The 20068-nt window shown below is 39.5% G+C and overlaps 1 protein-coding gene across 13 annotated transcripts in view; it reads left to right on the forward strand.

The window, feature by feature from the left end:
* CADPS (calcium dependent secretion activator) overlaps nt 1–20068 on the forward strand; it is a 562280-nt gene that overhangs the window by 321563 nt on the left and 220649 nt on the right. For all 13 annotated transcript variants that reach the window (XM_061622068.1, XM_061622066.1, XM_061622061.1 and 10 more), the window contains exons 10-11: nt 5990–6098; nt 8067–8279. In XM_061622068.1, coding sequence (XP_061478052.1) covers nt 5990–6098; nt 8067–8279 — 322 coding nt within the window. The remainder of the gene's footprint in view (nt 1–5989; nt 6099–8066; nt 8280–20068) is intronic.

Genomic DNA, 20068 nt, shown 5'->3' on the forward strand with positions numbered 1-20068 from the left:
AAGGAATACAAGAGCATGGGCTCCAGTTGCTTATCTTGCACTGCCCCCAAAGGTCATATGAAGGGGCTGTTCAGAATGAGCAGACTAGTCCCAATCCCAAGACACCTTTGCCACAATACCACCCTCCCTAGTGTGTGATCAGCTTGATGATGACTATATCTATGCATGTGGGATTCCCTCCACATGGACAGGAGGAGCCAGGGTACCTACCCCTTTAGATAGAGCTCTACGCACATATATCTGTACTCACACAGGTCCCCTTCAGACTGATGCTGATGATGTGCCAGACATGTACTAGAATCCACTTCATCAGATATGTGAAGTGTAATCTCATTTGGCAGGTATATATACAGATGGGGGTAAAAGGGGAGAGAGGAAATGTACAAGTTGGAATTGAAACAATATGCAAAAAGTGTTTTTATTGCACACCACCATGATATTTTTTGAATGAGTTGACAGCTTAGAAATCTTCTTACAAAAATAGAGAAATAAGTAAGAGCTTAAACATATTCAGAATAAGCACAGTGACCTTTCACATCAGCATGGTTTTTGAGGTTTTTGATTATTAAGCAGTATAGAAATCCTGCTAAATAAAAATAAATTTAACACCTGTAGTAGGATTGGAATGATAATGAATAGAATTAGATGTCTTGATAGTTGTAATTTAGCAGCTTTATACTAGAACGTTATTTTTAAATTCCCTCTTTCATCTGCTGAATTGAAGAAAAGTTATGCTATCATAAACGTGTTTGTCTTTAAGGTATCATTTGCACCAAGCTAATAAGCTTAACTCTCTGGATACTAAACTGGACTTATATATCTAGTGGTTCAGCCTCAGTTTTGTATGCTAGAAATTCATGAATTCAGTACCCAGAGTTTATAGCAAAAGGACTATATGTGTTAAAATAGATGGCAAACTAAGAACACAATTTGCTGAATTAGGGAACATACTCTTTTAGAGAAAACAATTGCAGAGGTTAAAAAATTTGTTGATATATTCATTCTAGGTGATAAAGGAACCAGTCTCCCTTAGAAATGTAATATATGCGTGCAGCTGTCCCTTCACACTCATGAAGTTATTCAGATCCAGTTATTTTGACTAAGCATTTGGAAGCTGGAGACTGTGAATTGTCATCCGTTATAACGGTTTGTCCAGGAGGTGGCAGCAACATGCTGTATATCTGAAGACAATGACTTTCTCTCGCTTCCCCACTCTCTCTCCCTCTTTTACACATGCGTGTACACCCACCCACACACGAGCAAGAGTTTTCTAAATCTTAGCTGATGAAACTCTCACTTTCATCAAGAACCCATGACACAATGGAACAAAGATTTCTCAGCACAGTTAGTAGGAATCCAAGGTAATTTGCAGGAAAACCTCTGGAGGGGGAAATATCCCCACCATACCAAAGCCATGGGGCACATAATCTACTGAGGAAGCAGTGGGCAGCTGTGTCATTATCAAAGCCAAGCTATGAAGAGAAGAACATCCGGCTACAGGTGCTGCCCAAATGAGCAGAGACTATAGCTTGCGACTGGGGGCCTACTTGTGAGGTAGAACAGAAGATCAGTGGTGCAGCTAGATAATTTTAGACCCAGGATTTAATGGGCTTCTTATGGGAAGTCCATTTAGATGGCCATGTGTATTACTTCCATTGTGAAGTGCACAATTAACATTCCACTTCTCTCTTTCCACCCAATCCATGCTTCGACATTCCTGAAATGTTAGAGCAAAAAAGAAACCAAAAAAGAGGAAGATGTGGCAACTACCATAAGCCCCAAGTGAAGCTGATATAATCATGCCAGTCTAGGTCCTGATGCTGGGCCTGTTTTCTGCTGCCCCCCTCATCTGTCACTCTCTGGGTGGTCACGTGGGAGAGGGGTGCTGGGCTGTAGAGCCTTGGACTTCAGCTTCAAGGTCCATATCTAGATGCTCCACTGCAAAAAAAAATAAGTGCAGTTTGGAGAACTGTCTGTAAGAGACTGAAGGATGGAGAGGCCAAGGGAAAATTTGATGAGCTTCTTACAGATCCAGGGAGATATAGACAAGTGGGCATAAAGTGGGTACAATCCAACCCCCTTCCCTCCTTCTAGGGCATTAGGCACCCAGCTGAAGTGGTCAAGAAGAAGAACCATTGCCTATCCTGCACCTTGTGACAGCAATTTATTTATTTATTTATTTGAAGGTTTTACACTGTGCTTTTCAGCCAAAAAAGGCTAGCAGAGCAGCTTACAAAGATCAACAATGAGACACTCTCAGCTTTTAGACTTATATTCTAAAAGACACATCTCAAAAAGAAAAGATATTAGGAGGGAAGGTGAAAAAAGCAAACTTGGGCACTAGTTTTTACTTTCAAAATAATGTAATGTAATGAAAACATTTCAAGGATCAGAGGAGTAAAATGTTGCTGAGTTGTTGGAGACGCCCTGCTTCTCTTCTCTTCTTCCCTCTGCTGAAGCCTGATGGAATTGTTGCTTTCTCTTGTTAAACAACAAACTTTCAGGCACAATCTGCTGATTTAGAAATTAGCCCCTTTATGTCTAACATATCTCTTAAATGTAAGCCATGCTTGTGGGAACTGATGGGAACTGAAGTCCGATAATGTCTGGAGTAGAATTAAAATAATAATTTTGAAGTTCCGGTTTTACACAGGTTCCCCAAAAATCCACCATCTCTGGTAGACTTGTAAAGATCACAGAACTGGAGCTTGCTAGCAGTACAAAAACATGGATCTAAAGCAATTATCATTACGTTTTTTCACAGGTTGACAAGAAAATGACTAACAAATCACAGAAGAGATCTGTGAACTCAGAGGTGACCTAAAGATTTGATGAGTTTGTAAGGGATCCCTTGCAAAAATTAAGAGGATCCACAAGGATCCAATGCCTTGGATCCATGGATCTGTGTTTTTTTAAAGGATCAGTCAATAGAGAGAGATGTTCTGTGACTTGATAGTGGGTTGAGGGGGAAGGAACACATGAAAAACTGAGCAATCCAATTTGATGTGTATGCGCTCACAAGTAGCTTCTCTCTGTCTCTCTGGCATTCTGTCTTTGATGGAGTAAGTGTTACAAGAAATAAAGAAAAGACACGCAAAAGGGGGCAGCTTTGTTGCTAATTTATTTCAGAACAACGCATGCATGCATGTTTATGTGTTCTTTCTCCTGACTCCTGTAGTACCCCACTTTTCCCCCACCCGTCCACTTGCTCCATTCACTTTCCCCCATTTTCCCAGATCATTTCACTTGCCTTCCTATCCTCCCACCCTGTCTCTCTTACTTGCTGCACTTTCATTTGCTGCACTTTCTGTTTAGCTGCTGAGGTGCTGACCTGAGCCTTGAAAAGCACAGAGAGCTGAAAGAGGAAGTAGGGAAGAATATTGCTCTTCTGACATCCTCTTTCAGCTCTATGTACTTTTCAGGGAGCACCACTCTCACCACTTCACAGCAAAGAGATATCATGGGTAGGGCAGCTCAGAGGTTTTGCAGGCACTAATGGATGTCCTCAAAGACACAATTGTGACAAGGACCGGAATTAAAGCACGGTGGCACTGTATGGTTTTAGTGGGCAGGTTTCATTCACACTCAATCCTATAGCTGCTACTCTTTTGGGAAAACATCTTTAAAACATTGTAACAAGCAAACAAGAATGCAGGAGACCAAAAAAAATGGCTATGAGGCCCTGGGCAATGTGAAGTGTGAATAGAGACGCCCAGATGGGTTGTGACTGGTGATAATTCCTCTGCAGTAACACCTTGAAAATTGGCTCCCTTTCTTCATGTGGGTTTTTGGAACCACAAATATATCTTGTGGGGTTTTGAACCATGGAGAATCACAGTATGGAGAAAGTAGCAAGCAAGCAAAACTGGGAACAGACTGGAGAAGCAGGTTAGGGCAGGATTATAAACAAATTATTAATACTGATTTGAGGCCAGTAGAGGGCAGCATGGCACTGAATTATCCTGGCTTGCTTGAAAAAAATCTCTCATGTCTTTAAAGAAATCACATTTCATTGCATGTAGTAGCAAGGGGGGGTGGGTGTACATATACATTTTTGCTCATAGTAGCAGTCTCAGTGTAGTTTGAAGGGAAGCCACCTCTCTTTTTCCAGTACAGCCAACAGGCATTCTCACATCCTGTCACTGCGTGTGTGTGTGAGGGGATTTCTTCCAACCCCCACCCCAATTCCTCCAAAATGACAAATGCAATCCATTGATGCAAGAGATTTAAGGAACCATCAGAGTCAAAGTTTCCTATGGAGGTCAAGGAAATGTCCAAGCCAATATCATTGTGTAAGGAATCCAGAATGTGACACAACCTTAACAAAGTCATTTTGAAATAATTTGACAGTAAATTTCCCTGTAAGTTCCTAGCCTAGAGCTCAGGAGCTGTCCTGGTTTTTCAAATGTTAAGTACAAGCTGGCTGTTGATGCAGCCTGAAAGGCACCTAAAGGCGATGTCAAAGCCCCCTGCAGCCAATAAGAAGGCTGTGCACATGGACTGATAAAGGAGATCTGCAGCCCATATCTAGCGACTGAGTAGAGAAGATTGCCTCTGGTTTCCTAACATCACAGAATGTGGATGCACAAGGGAACATCTGAAGGCCCAGTTCAGATGTAACAACCTTGATTTTAAAGCATCACTTAACCCATAGCTTCCTACTTCTGTTGTAAGAGGAAACTTTGGTTTACCATTAAGACATGCATAAAGAGGAAGGAGAGAGTGGGCACAATGCTTATCCATTATCAAATAAACCATAGGTTTATTGGGCTGGGTTTGTTATGTCTGAACCAGGCCTTGGACTCTTCAAGCTTTTTCTTAGCCTGCTGGCCGGGAGACAGCCGCTAGGTCTGCTAACATATACTGGGATGTCATAGTGCCCGCCATGTTAACAACATTTCTTGAAATTACACAAGTAGCTGTCAGTAAAACCAACAACATGGAGTTTGCAAGGAGCCTTACACACATGGTAAGGCCATTAATATTGAATCAAGAAAATTCCTGGTACAATTACACTCAACAGGGAGCCACAGCCAAACAGCTCTCTGGAAAAAAAATACCCATATGATAACATTTATTACCAAATATAGCTAATCTTAGATGTAAACTTTAAAAATCTTAAATGTGTATCTAAGAAATATAATGTTTGAAGAGGAGTGCTGTTTTGACTCCTCTTGCAACTTGCTCACAGATTGCTTACATCTTTGGACCACAGCCAGGGGTTGCCAACATTTGTAGGCTTATGGGCACATTTACAAACTGTCTCGGGTACCATGCACATGCCACAACCATGCATGCATTACAGCCACACACACATGCACAGAGTGGAATACACACACCCCAAAACCACACACATCCACTCACTCTTCCTCCCTTTGCCAGCAGTTAGGCTTGGAAAAGTCCCCCCCCCCCAGTCTGGGTACGGTGATCTTTCTAGAGAATAACAGTCCCCTGAAGCCACACACACACTGCAGTTAGGCTTGGGGAAAGCCTTTTATTAGCCACAACAGGTTTCTTTCCAGCATAATTTCAGCAGAGGAGGGCACAAGGGTGGGACTCTGTGGTCACAAGGAAAGGTTTCTGCGGGCACGTATGCACCTTCAAGCAATCCATTGACTACCAATCCAGTCCCATTTGTTTCCTATTAACATTCCGTTTCTGGAAGTCTCCCACCTAGGGGATCGTTCTGCATAGAATAAAATTCCAGGGGGTATTTGATCATTAGGAGGCCATAGTAGTGTCCTGTTTTGTGCCCCTAAGATGAAGAATGTTGTTATCTCAGCATTCTCTCCTCCATTCAGTAGAAACCTGTGCTATCCTATGGCACTTCAGGACTGAATATGAACCGAAATTATAATTGGGGAGACATTTCGTGTATTAGCATTTCAAATGAGATAAAATGTGAATGCCTAAATATTTTCAAATGCTGCCACTTTGAAGTTTCTACCATCATCACTTGATGGTATTTAATCATTGTGATTTTCTGCAGGTTAGCCAATATACATTTGCTATGTGCAGTTACCGAGAGAAAAAAGCTGAGCCTCAAGAGCTGTTGCAGCTTGATGGATACACAGTGGATTACACAGACCCACAGCCAGGTAGATAAGTTAACTGGTGTTCTATATTTTCTGATTGTCTGTTTGCTGAATAGTTTGGGCCTAATTAGAACATCTTGATATATCTGCAGGTTGCTTATTTTTTCATTTGTTTTTGTAAATTACAAAAGGGGGGGTTAAACAGTGCTTTTAAACATTGTGCAGGGGTGGGGAACATTTTTGCTCAGATCCTTATGTATCCCCACCCCCGTGGGCCAATTTTGGCAGGTGGATGCGACAACCCACCTGCCAATCACCTGATGTCATTATGATGTCAGATGATTGACAAGTGGTTTTCCCATCCACTTGTCAAAGTCCCTTGTGCAGTGCTTCCAAAGTGCCTGACAGCTAGCTGAGCACAGGGCTTGCAAAGCTACTTTCTACAGGGATCAGCTTGGGGAACTCTGCCATGCAGCTGATCCAACAGGGTTGAAATCACTGCCTGTCAGCTGATGGGCAGCGATTTTAACCCTGCTTTCTACAGGGATTGGCTGCACAATCGAATTCCCCATGGGGAAACTCGGTCATGTAGCCAATCTAGTTGCATTCTACCTGCGCAAGGGACATCACATACAACATCAGATGTGGGACACATGCCAAATTATAACCAATGTTGGGACGAATTTGGGCAAGAGGTTCCCCATGTGTCTTCTGATACCCACATTCCATGATGAATCCTATTGATAGCAGTCATTAAAAACTGTCTAAGTTTCCCCATTCATGATAAACATGAATCATAGCCATACGCTATTGATGGACTACTGGATGGGAGGAAAGGCTTATCTCCACAGCTCTCTTAAGTCATTGATTGGGATAATTGATTATGAGGGAAGGGAGGTTATAGCAGAAGTCTTGATAACCAATGAACTGATGGGCAATCTCTTAACATTAAGGAGGAAAAGGGCTTTGTGTTTCTCTTGCGGTAACTTACTGCTCTTCAGGAAGGCCTATATCAGGAGATTCATGGAGAAGTAGCTTGCTGTGTGAAATGTGCAGCATGTACCTATTTAAGACTTGCTTGAAGATTGCAAAATCATGGATGTCAAGAGCAGAAATGACATCAGATGTAATCTGGTACAGTCATTTTCCAAGGGTTGCTAAAAAAATATGAATCTGAAATTATTCCCATTTTCTAATTGTTAAATTGTCTGCAAGTCATTGACTCAACAATGTTTTTGCTATCTCAGCTCCATTTTATTTATTTATTCATAAAAGTATTTATATAGCACTCACTCACATAAACTATTGAGGTGGTATGCATAAAATACCGTAAAACAATATATGAATGATTGGCTCATCTAAAAAAGAAAATTAAATTATGCCTGTTGGCATAAAAAAAAATGAATATGTCCGCAAGTTAACAGTGAGGATGCCTGCTGAATCTCTGCTGGAAAGTGTTCTACAGTATGGGTGACATTGAATGCCCAGCATGGGTGACAATTTCATTCTGTATTAATTTTGTAATAAGGACCACATGTCAGAGTAAGGCATCTGTTTTTCATGCGAAAAATCCCAGGTTCAGTTCCTAAAATCCCCAGGGAGAGAACCCAGTCTGAAACCCTGAGGAGCTGCTGCTAGTCAGTGTCGACAATACTGAGCTAGATGGACCAATGGTCTGATTCGGAATAAAGGAGCTTTCTATATTTTTAAGGCGTATTTGACACTAGTCATTCACTCCTTGTACTTACTGGATTGGATCCAAAGAGCCCTTTGCATAACACTCGCACAAAGCAGGAATCTCATACCCCCCCTACACAATGAAGCTTCCTGCCCCACATCACATTTCTTTCAGGAGTATCTGCCAACCTTCAGGAGGGGCTTTCCAGAAGGCATGGGGAACTACAGAAGGAGGAAGAGTGAGAAAGCACTATAGGGGAATCTTTGTCCTTAGGGTCCAAGACACTGATGCTGTGTAAGAAATCACATCTTCAGGTGCTGTCTTTCTAATTACTGGTCTCTGTTTTTCTTCAGGTTTGGAGGGTGGCAGAACATTTTTTAATGCAGTGAAAGAAGGTGACACAGTGATTTTTGCAAGTGACGATGAACAGGACCGTATCCTGTGGGTCCAAGCCATGTACCGAGCCACTGGCCAGTCCCACAAACCTGTGCCACCCACTCAAGTTCAAAAGCTTAATGCTAAAGGCGGAAACGTGCCCCAGCTAGATGCCCCAATCTCTCAATTTTGTAAGTAAAATATGCTATCATTAAAGCAAACGTTCTTTTGCTCAACTGGTTGCTTGTGCATAGATATTTATGTACAGGGGGCATGGAGTGAATCAAACTTTTTCAAAGTACATTTTTCATTGGTTTGTCAGATTGGAGGATTCTGAATGCTATGTGCAATGAACTGAGAAAAGAATCCTATTGGGAAACATTCAGAGTAAAGTCTAAAATGCAATACTTGATAAAAATGATCTCAGAGGAGTTCTCAGAAGGCTACAGGATTTTCCATGCTAGCTCCTTACACAACTGCATGCACATCCACACTGGACTATCCATTTTTGTGTGGGACAAGCTATTAAGACAGCCATATTCTGTCCCATATAAAACTGGCTGTTTATGCCTTCCCCAATCTGGTACCCTCTTGATGTTTGGACTGTGACTTTCATCCAACCCAGACAGCATGATCAATAATCAGGAATAATGGGAGCTGTCATCCAAAAACATCTAGATGGCACCAGGTTGGGGAAGGCTATTTTATGCAGGGCAATGAATCTGCTGAATCACAAAAAAGTGAAGACAAAATACCTGGAGTATATTTAAGGAAACTAATCCAAAAATCAAATGCAAGTGATCAACAACTCCATGGAGAAATGCCTCCTGCCATATCCTTGTGCAATCAGACAGACCCTAAATATCCAAGCACAAATAGGTTTATTGTGGCTCTTCAGTTTATTGTTGCCTCTGTTGTTCCAAATGAAAATGAGGGCCCCAGCCTAGCAAACTGCACATACAGTTGGGATCTTATTTGTTAGTTACAGAAAACAAAAATCTTTGAATATAAGCAATTTCATAATGAACAGTTAAGACTGAGATGCACTCATGGTTTCCGGCCAGTGGATTGCATAATTTTTATTGTAATAATCCATTTATTGATTTTAACCATTTATTTTAACAGTTTTAAACCTCAGAAACAATTACGTTAGTCTATCTCCATTCAGAAACACTTAAACTTTGCTTTGCTTTTTAAGATATTTTTTAAGTTGTTGCTTTTAAAAATGTTTTTGGGGTGTTTGTTTTGATATGTTTTTTAATATGTTTTATTTTAATATGTTTAAAAGTCCTTTGTTCTTAAGATGTTTTAAAATGCTTTTAGTGTTCTTATTTGCCACCTTGGGCTCCTTCTGGGAGAAAAGGCGGAATATAAATTTAATTAATCATCATCATCATCTCAACAGTCTGTCACTTTTTAAATAGCTTAAGAAATAGATTCATTAGCATTGCAGTCGTATATATGTCTACTCATTAAGACCCATTGACTTAAATGGGGTTTGCTCCCAGGTTAGTGTGTATAAAATTGCAAACTTATCAAAGTAAAATCATTCTGAGAGAAGCACTTCAGCTAACTCAAAAATATGATTTGGGGAAGAGGTTTACAAGAACAGCATTAATGAAGTTGCTTAGATAGTCATGGTGTCCCATTTTAAGAGGTTCTCAAAGAGAAGCTAAATAAATAAATAAATTTTCAGAGCCCAACATAAACTTTGAGCCCTAGGCAGACATTATAATCAATATGTGGAGGAAGGATCATGATCACATCATGTATTGGTTATACTGTATATATAGGAGACTTAAATACACAGGCCCTAATAGGCATAGGGTTGAATCTTGTAATCGGTACATTTTATAAATTTACATTAGCCCCCTTTGCACATGTTATAATCAAGCTGAGAATGTCAGGTATGTTAAGGAGATGGGGCTCATGATTCTCTCCTTCTCCACACTTTGATTACAGCATTTTCAGAGGGCTGTAATCACTTCAGCATGGTGGAATGAACCATTTTCATGAATAATGAACCCAATGATGAGCAGACTCACTCTTCAGTCTTGTCACATCATGAGTTGACTGGACCTCAGGGGAACCACTGAGATACCTGGAAATCAAAGATTCTCCCAAGGCAGTGTGGTTGTGCCTTTCAGCCTTCCCTCCTTGTCTATGTGACAAAGGCAATGGTGTGTTTGAAATATCTCAGAAGTCCTCATGGGCTTCCAGTACTTCTTTCAGGTGGCCTGAGCTAGGATATATACGCTCTTAGACATCTCACTTCTGAAAATGTTTAATTTCCTCTTTTTCCACAGAGTATATCTGTGGGGATTCAAAGGTTTTGAGAAATATTAGATATGCCTATTTTCTTTCACATGCTTGCATAGCTTGGACTCATACTCTGCCTTTATTATTGCCCAGCAAAAGCTTGGTTTTCATTTCGGTATGAATGAAAATATGGCATGATGCAGATTGGTTGAAGGTTATTCATTTCATGGTTTCCCTTCTGTTGTCCATTATACATCACACAAGGAAAACTTTCATTGATTTAGGTGGCAGTTTGACTGATTGGTTGATCGAAATGCTACAGCATTGGGCCTTATAATGGCATGTGCATCCTAACTCCCACCTCCTTTAGGTGTGGGCACGCATGCACGCACACACCATACACACTGAGAAAAAATTAGGAGCAGCCCATTTTTAGGATTCTAATTCTGTGACACGCTTATGACATAGGTAAGGTAAGTAGCAGAATACTTTTCTTAATTGCTTGCACAAGGACACCATAAAGCAGTTTGGTGGCCTCTTCTAGCTCTGTGAATGGCTGGCTGGCCCAACAGTGATCATAGGAATACATTTCCTTTGCATAATCTAATATTCTTCCCAAAAGCTGTGTTGTTCCCATTTCTAGCATTCCATGTGCTCTGTCTTTACCTGGCCAGACACCCAAAATGCACCTTTCAGGAGTTTAAACATGCAGTTTTCCTCTACATTTCATAAAGACTGGTCCCTGTTCCATGCCATCCCAAGCTGGTGAAGTCAAGATGTGAGCTGTGGGGGTGGGGGTAATTCTCAGCATTTTACAAAATGAGATGGGGAAATCCAGGCTAGCTGCGGCTGCACCAGATTGCTCTATTGCTTTGGGATAGATCAAGCATATCACAGAATGCGGCCTCTTCCCCAGTCTATCCCCTACTTTCAGCCTTGTGTTTCTAACTCCATATTGAGCAAAAAAGGAAAAGACAGAACATGCCAGGGGGCTTGTGCACGCATTATGCATTACCTCTCAGTGGGTGAATCATGTGTTAACTGCTGAGCTCTGTATGTAAAAGGAATAACATGCCCAGTGGATGTGGATCCCCAGATTCTACCACAGTTAGCACTGAAGCTACTGGAAGGAAGAGCAGGATATAAATCTAACAAATAAGTAAATATTCCAAGCATACCCATTTATGAAAGTGACCAGCTGAAGGCAGCTGGTGAGAGGACTGATGTCCTTCATTGTGGAATATGACTTCCTTTGAAATTTTTCCTCTCATTTTCAGGCTGTGCTTCTTCTTCTCTTCCGTTTTAGACTAAAAGAAAGGAATCTGGAAGAAGTGTGGAAGCAGAAGTGGCCTTCCCCATTTCCCTGTGTTTCTCATCTTTGGGAGTAGCAAAAGGACATCCAAAATGGATCTCCATTCCAAAAAACTGTCTCTAAAGAAAAAGCCACAAATGGGAGCGGTGGGTGGAGGCAACCCCCTTCTGCATTCCTGTTTCTTCTGATCTTCTGTTGCTTCGTAAAGTGAACAAAATGGACAAGTATGCCTCCAGTGGCAATCACAGCACAGTGATATGAGGGTAGAAAAGTCCTGATCAAGAGAAAATTATTAATAAATATGGCTTTAGGTGGTTCTAAGTAGCTGGAAACCTACCACTAGAGGTTGCCAAAGGTAATCCATAATCTCCTAACTGGGAAAAAAAAATCACCAAGAAATAAATTTGGAAAACTTTTCACATAATCGTGAGATAAAATGCAGTTACTCAAGGATTTATATACCACTTAATCAACAAAAACAACAAAAATCTAAGCGGTTTACGTAAGACAAGGGTTAGAATGAACTAAACAAAACAAAAGTCTACGGGTTGGTCTTGCAAATGCATAATATGTGCACAGGCCTTAAGCCTGAACCCATGCATCTCTGCTGCTTTTTTTTTTTTTTTTTGGCTCACCAGAACACCAGTGAGCTCACGCTGTGAAGGGTCATGCCTTATGAATGCCTGCATATTTGCATCTATATTTTTTGCATCAGAACACCAAGTTCCTTGTAAAATACCTCAATGGGCAATAAAATATATGCAGGTAGAGATATAAGCATCAGAAGTGAGTCCTTTTTATGCATACATGATTATGACTGCTAGGTATCGCAGGACTATAAAACAAATCGTTCAGTTCCCATATAAATCAAGTATTGCATTTTAAAAGGGTTGCTTTTATTTATTTTTCTTCAGCCACAGAAAGGTAAGGACTATTGTGATAAATGCTTTTATTCTTGTGCATTTAGCTTGCATATCCTTTTTGTTTACTTTTCCTTGTTCACAGTAGCATATAGTTCTTGGTTACATTAAAGGTTTGAAAGAAAGTACACATTAGAGGCACTTTTCATTAGTCTAAAATTTTTGTTAATGCTTTTATGGATGACATAAATTGCCTAAAGATGGCAGAGCAGCATTGTGTTACCGACCAGGAAAAAACACACTCTGGTCTTATGATGAAGCTGTCTGTAAAACAGAAACTTGAGAACAACACATTTTACAGTTGGGAAACTTGGGAATAATACTGAATTCATTTGATTCCCACCTAATTTGTCTTAGCAAATGTAAACTTTATGCAACACTCAACTTCCCGTTTAATAGCTGGCTTCCAACTTTGAATTAAACAGATAGCTTTTCTTTAAATAAATAAGTGGAGTGTATTTTTACGTGCATTTTAAATGCAGAAAACAATAGATCCTGCTATTCATCAGTTTTGTAAAGTTCAACAATCCCTTTTTTTGTGGGAGACTGGTGCTTTTGTTGTTGCTTTTTGCTTTTACAAAAGAAATCAACACAATACAATCCTGTGCCGTGTTTATTCGGAAGTAAGTCCTACTGTGTTCATTGGAGCTTACTCCCAGGAAAATGTGCATAGGATTGTAGCCTTGATAATCTAGAAGTTTCATACTATATATGCTTTCAGTAAAACAAAAATCCACCCAAAGCCTTTGCTCCCTACTCCTAAAATGAGGCACAACACCCTTTGGCAATATATAAAGTTTCATGGAATGGCCACTTGTCTGGGGATATCAATTTTTGCCTGTTCTGTTTTATTACTGGCACGCTAGCCAAAATGCACACACAGACACAAACACGTTCATTTTTAACCCTTCTTTTAAACTTGAAAGATTGTTTAATAATTGTTTCACATATCACCTGTGCTTTTCTTTTCATAATTTCATTTCGTTTTATTTGTAATATCTGTTCTGTTTAATGATGTTAGTCGCATCGCGTGTAAAGGATTTGGCTGTTGTTTTTCAAAAGTTGTGTGATCCTTTGTTTCACCCTTTATGTATTTTGTATATATTTATATGGCTAGGTTTATTGAGTTTCATAAGAAATTTTCAGCTAAGTGTTGTTGTTTGTATTCTTTTAAAGTTTTTTTATTTGTGTTTAATTTTCTTATTTATTTTGTTTGTTTCATTCTTTGCTTGAACCCAAGTACTCTATAGCTGCTAGGTTAGAACTCCTGTCTGCTTTCCTGAGCCTTGTTGCTAGTCTTTATGTTATTCTGGTTTGTTCCTTCTTACCCTGCTAACTTCTAGCTGGACTCAAGGGTAAGTGCTTCCCTGTAGCTAGCACAGCTCAGATAATCAGAGTCGATTATCTGACATATGCAATGTGCTTTTTTTCTCCTCTTAAATCTTTCTCATGTTTAGATTTTGTAGTAAAATTCTCCATATTATTTTCCTGAATTTAGGTTTGAAAAGTAAGTTTCCATACTGAAATTAGGATGCATGTGGTGTTTGCATAATTGCCTTCTCTCCCTGGCTTTCATATTGGCATCAACTGATCCTCTTAGTAAAAGCCAACCATTAACATTTCCTTTTTTTTTTCATTCCAAGGTTGTAAATATGAATTAACATCACAATGAGACCGTAACTATTACCTTTCTTTTGTTTCATGGAATTGACATCTAGTTTGACTGCTTTAATGCCTGACAACAGATCATTCTGCACTTTGCCAATGTACCATTCATTTGTTTTTGTTTTTCCCCTTTCCAATGATTAGCATGGTGTAGTGCACCAGCAGAATGGTGTTAACCCTGGATACTTCCAAGAATAGAAAGGTAGGGTAGTAAGGTTGATGAGAGAAGGTGCCGTATATTAAAGGGGGGGGTAACAAGAACAATAATAAACCATTCCCTGCGGCTGCAAGTATGAATCCTTTATTAGCTGTTTCCAGCTGTCTAGAAACCAAAAACGTGTTTCTTATGTGGTGATCATTTTTGTAGACCTTTGTTTGTTTTTAATATATCACTATGTATAACCACATAAGAGAGAAAATAGCTTAGACACAATAGGGTTTCTTCCGTTATCCCATCCTCACCTTCTCCCCTCTTCTACCACCACCAAAATATCCTTTTAAAATGAATGTTTACTATGTGACCTAAAATACAATTGTTATAGCAAAGCAATCATTTTTTAAAAAATTCAAATACTTTCAAAATCATATTTTGTTTCCTTTTCCCTAGTCTTGTGTTTTTAAAGAAAGACAAGTTGAATCCACCCTAATAAAACAGGTCCCGTCCCCCCGGTTAACTCTTAAACAATATGCTGTACTAATTCTTTATTCATGTTCAAAAAGCTGTTCCTCAAACAAATGGTGAGTGCACCTTTACTTAAGAGGGAATTGGAGCTTTTACTGGTCACGAGAGCTGGCAAATATGTATCTGGAGTATTCTGAATGCAATAATGAGATGGAGCAGGTGGATTCCAATACCTCCTGTCCATGAGAAAATACTCCTTTTTTTTTCTTTCTTTCTTTTTTCCATAAGCATACCCTGGATACCAGGCAGAATTTCTTCACCACTTCTAGCAAATACTTTATTTTATTCTTCTTATTCTTTTACTCAATTTTTCTTTTTCTTTTTAGTTGTTATAAGTTGGTGGGGGAGATCTAAAGAGGATCAGATTTCAATAGAACAGAGTTTTGGTAGAAAATCTGGATTTTGCTTCTTTAAAAAAGAAAGACTGAATGAATTCTGGTCTGACAGTATGTATCTTGCATTAGAATGCATTGCTATCCTCTTATTGTTTTATTTTCAACAATGTGTGTGCTTTTAGTTGCTTTAGTCTATATCTCTCATGAGAACACTGCTATGTTTTCTTGTATTGTCAACTTGCAGATGCTACATTACAGGAATGCAATATTATAATACAAATTTCATTTTCACATCTTTTTGCATGAACTTTAGATATACTGTAAATCACTGTGCCTTTTAACAGCAATGCAAAAAAAAATCCCCTTTAATTACTTAATTCAAAACAATTCAAAATGCAGTGACTGGCACACTCTTTTCCCCCCTGAAATCTATTTATTTAATAGACCACCTAGTTTATTCAGCTACTGCTGAAACATTACCCACTGAATATTAAACACTTTTCTCATTGCAATAACATATTTAGTGATTTACAGTCCAATGCATTACTGAAGAGAAGCCATTAAAACAAATTTAAAGGAATATGCTTGTTTATGCCACAAGAATTAAAAACACTATAAAGCATGGTCAATTTTATAAAAAAATAACTGAAAGAATGCCAAAGAAGGGAACAGTATTGTGTGAAACTTTATGCAAGTGAGTGGTCCTATAGGAATGATCATGTTGGCTTCAAACTAGGGGCAAAATTATGGCACACTCTAAAACAGTAAGGGAGATAGCAGCACTCATATAATTATATTTGCTTCACCAAATGCCAAGATAACCAATGAGAGAATGTTTAGAATCGTATTATATGCTGCAGGGGGGTTTCTCTCTCTCTCTCTCTCTCTTCTCTCTCTGATGAAAATCTGGAGTATGCCTGTTCTCCATAGACCCTTTGCTGTGGTGTTTTGTTACCAAGTAGTACTTTCTGTGTATCTATTCAGCATAAACCAATGAGATTATGAAGGAGCATAGCAGTTCTTAAAAGCACACTGTCAGGTGTTTGTACAAGAGGCTTGGAGTTGCCTGCAGTCCCTTTTGCCCTCTCATCCACTGTTGTGCAGAGCTAAAGAAGAGTTAAGAATAGTGGGGGGAAACTTGCTATGCCAGCCTGACTATGGCAATAAAAAATCTTCTAGAAATATCTGTAAATGAATAGCTGCCATCAATCATTGTCATTCCTTTATTTCATGTCTACTGATGAGGTTGACTAGTGTCATTATTTGTTACTGTCCAAACCATAACTTCATTCTTGCAAGGACAAGCAGATATGACAAGCACACATTTTCCAGATGAATAAAATACAAAGTCACCTTTTAATTTACAATTGGATGGTTGCTGGTGGTTGCTTTTTTATTTTTTTATTTGTAAATAAATCTGTTCTGAAAAATGTACTCAGATGCTCACTTGCCTTCTGAGTTAAAACAAAGCTATTTATTTCCTTGTAAAATAAATAAAGCAGGTTTTCAATCCATGCAAACAAATGAATACTCTGCAGCCTTTTATAACGGGAATCATTTTTGGAGTTTTACACCCATCTGTAAGGATCCATCAAGGTGTGTCTAAACTAAACAAGAAGAAAAATAAATAGGAAGAGAAATATGTTTGATGTTTTTGTCTGCTTTGGTCAGTAGATTCCACACAAAAAGTGGCCCTTCTAGAACCAACCTTATAGCACCAGGAGAGGGAAATCAGTATTTTTCAAAGCAATATCTTTCTGATAGCCACTTGCCTTTTCAGAAGTGAGCATATCTATAAAACATTATCAATGGCAGTAGAGGTTTATAATGTCAGCTTATTTAACCCCCCAATCGTCATGCTTATACCACAACATAACTTATACCAAGCCAGACCATTAATTCATGTAGCTCAGTATTGTTTACACTGAGTTGCAGTGGGTCTCCAGAGTTTTAGACTGGCATCTTTCCTAGTCCTATCTGCAGATGCTATAAACTGAGTCTGGAACCTTCTGCATGCAAACCATGTTCTTTACCACGGAGCTGCAGCTTTTCCCCTATCCACAGAGCACGTTTACTTCATGCAGAATTCTGATCTTTCCCTTTCAGCATCGGCTCCATGTGCCTATAACAGAAAGCCAATCCAGAGAGTCTCTAGTCCTTTGGGGCAACTTTGAAAGGGTCACAGTAAGGCTGTAGCAGGAAAGGAGCAGCTGAAGAGCCCCCATTGAATGCCAGCCAATTAAAAATATATATAAATACATGCAAAAAAGAAACATCTACAGAGAAGCATTATACTATGAAAGGCTGCCATCCAAAACTTGCAAGGACGTTGGTACTGCTTGTGATACCTGTTTCTGACTTGTCCCCCTCAAATGAAACATTTCCTTGGCCTTCACCATAATGTTGAATGGGTTCGATCCACAGTGTCCATTCTACAAATGGAAAGACTTCTTAGGACCAAGATCCAGCAGAGGCTCCCACTGGAGGAAGGTGGAGAAGCAATTCTCATCCATTTCTTCCTTCCCTACAACCTCCTTCCCACACTTTTCTGAAGGATTCCCCAACCCTTCAGAGCAGCTTTTCAGGGGGCTGCACAGGAAAGGAGGAATCCATTAAAATTGCCTTCCCTTCCTCCAGCAGGAGCATCCCATGAGTGGTGTTCTAAGCCAATTAATTTTAAATGTGCCAAATCCTTTAACATAAAGACCTTGGAATGTATATTACTATAGAAGTATACAATGTCTTTGCTGTTGTGGATAAGAAAATCAGGGGTTTAGAAAAATCAAAATATTTTTTTGTTAACCATTGATTCATTTAATATGTCTTGACAATCATCTGTATATTCAGAGAATGGCATAAAACGCACCTAAATCTGATAATTGGTTGAAATCTTTTTGCAAACTATAAAGAATATTTATATTTTAATATAGCTGGCAGGGATTGCACTGAAACCATTAGATCCATATGTAATTTAAAGTGGAGCAGGAGGGAAGGTAACAAAGGACAGTAGGTTTAGATATCATGCTTTGCTTTTCCTAGAAAGAGAAATGTTTTAGTGCAAGTCTATATTTCTGCCCCAGCCAAATCAACACTTGCTAAAAATGGAAGCCAATCAAAAACCCTAAAACAGCTTGCTGGTGCATTTATTTTATCGTTCTGAAGAAGAAAAAACAGCATTGCCAAAGTAAGATGTTAATTAATATTTTATCCTCCTGTATAAATGCTAGTTATTCCAAAGAGCTACAATGCAGTTCGGAAGCATAACATTTTAAGTTGTGTCTGGGTGTCTAATCTGCAGCATACTCACTTTCCAAATTCATCTCCAGTTTGAACCGTATTTGATTTTTATGTGAGGCCTCCTTTTGTTAGGCTTCTTGGCACCATTACTCTATCTCCAGATCTAAGAGGACATTGTTGAATCCCCTCAATTCTTCATTCTTACCGTATAGCTAATTATCAGTGGACATTATTTGAATGTATAAAGTCAAATTACTCTATAAGATTTGTGATAACATGCCCTTCTGTATCCAGAAGGCAATCCAGCAGATTGCCTTCTGTACAAGGAACCCATACTAAATGATTGTCATTGTGATCACTCAAAACTCTAAGCGTGGCGGCTGTGTTCGCGCATGACACTCAGTCAAAAATCCTCAGCGATGATATGCATGAGCAGTGTACACCAGCACTCATTCTCTTTGCAACTGCTTCATTCCTCCCTTCATACAAGTTGCTGAGCAGCCAGAGTTCAATTCATTACCATCGCTTCTCATTATATGCAAACCCAGAGGCTATGGTTAATGGCTTCCAAACAGGCCAGAATAGGAATGCCTGGTTAATACCGACTTAATATCCTGCCTTGTTTAGAAGTTGTTAACCATAGTTTCCAGATTTGCACATAACAGAAAGCTGTGGTTAAGTGCTGGGTCCTGGTTTATCCAGGTTTGTAGTGGCTGCAAAAGAGTTCTGTACACCCATATATAACATTTGTTCATCTGGCCTTAGCATCATGACTGCAAATGTGCCCAGTGTGTCTTTTTGTTAAACAGTCATTGTTAAACAGTGACATAGAAATAGCCATTTTACTTTGCCAGTGGTTTGAACAGGAATATTTTGGAGTGAGACTAACTTCACATGGAGGTGTTTTTTGTGTGAACTGTATCCTCTGCATGAATGCTGTATACATTGCTGCTGTGATTTGCATGATCACAACAGTTCAAATTTTTTGTTGTCCATGATCACCCAACTCACAGTGGTTGTGTAAAGTCCCCACGTGGAGGCATGGGTTCACCTTCACAAGAGCCTAACGTAGCCACCACCACAACGGGGTCTCTTTGCGTTCCAAGGTGTTAGTGTGGGAACCTGAGGATCCTAAAGCTTGGAGCCTTAGTAGAAGATTGCTTGGCAAATTGTTAAATTCCAATAGATTGCATATATCCCATGCAGTGTGCACAGGCTGTATTAACAAAACTGCTACCGCATCCCATTGTGAGATTACTTGTTGCCTTGAGGTAATCACATCAAGATGGTTATCAGCATAGAAATTTGTCTTGTGGATGGGTTTGACAAATATTGAACTGCCCCATGCTGAAAAAAAGCATGAAGAATAAGCCTGTGCATGAACTGGGAAGTGATCCCAAGATCCTACTTTTCACAGCCAAGCCTGGGTGGGTATGGTAGCATAGGCCTGGTCTAGACAAACAGCACATCACAGGAGAAAAATTGCCCCTGAAATGTATCATTCAGCACTGAAGATGGGGGCAACATGTATCAATGCTCTCAATGGGAGCAAGAGTGCTCCTGCTTAAGA

This window comes from Rhineura floridana, chromosome 3, assembly GCF_030035675.1.
Source record: "Rhineura floridana isolate rRhiFlo1 chromosome 3, rRhiFlo1.hap2, whole genome shotgun sequence".
Taxonomy (NCBI): domain Eukaryota; kingdom Metazoa; phylum Chordata; class Lepidosauria; order Squamata; family Rhineuridae; genus Rhineura; species Rhineura floridana.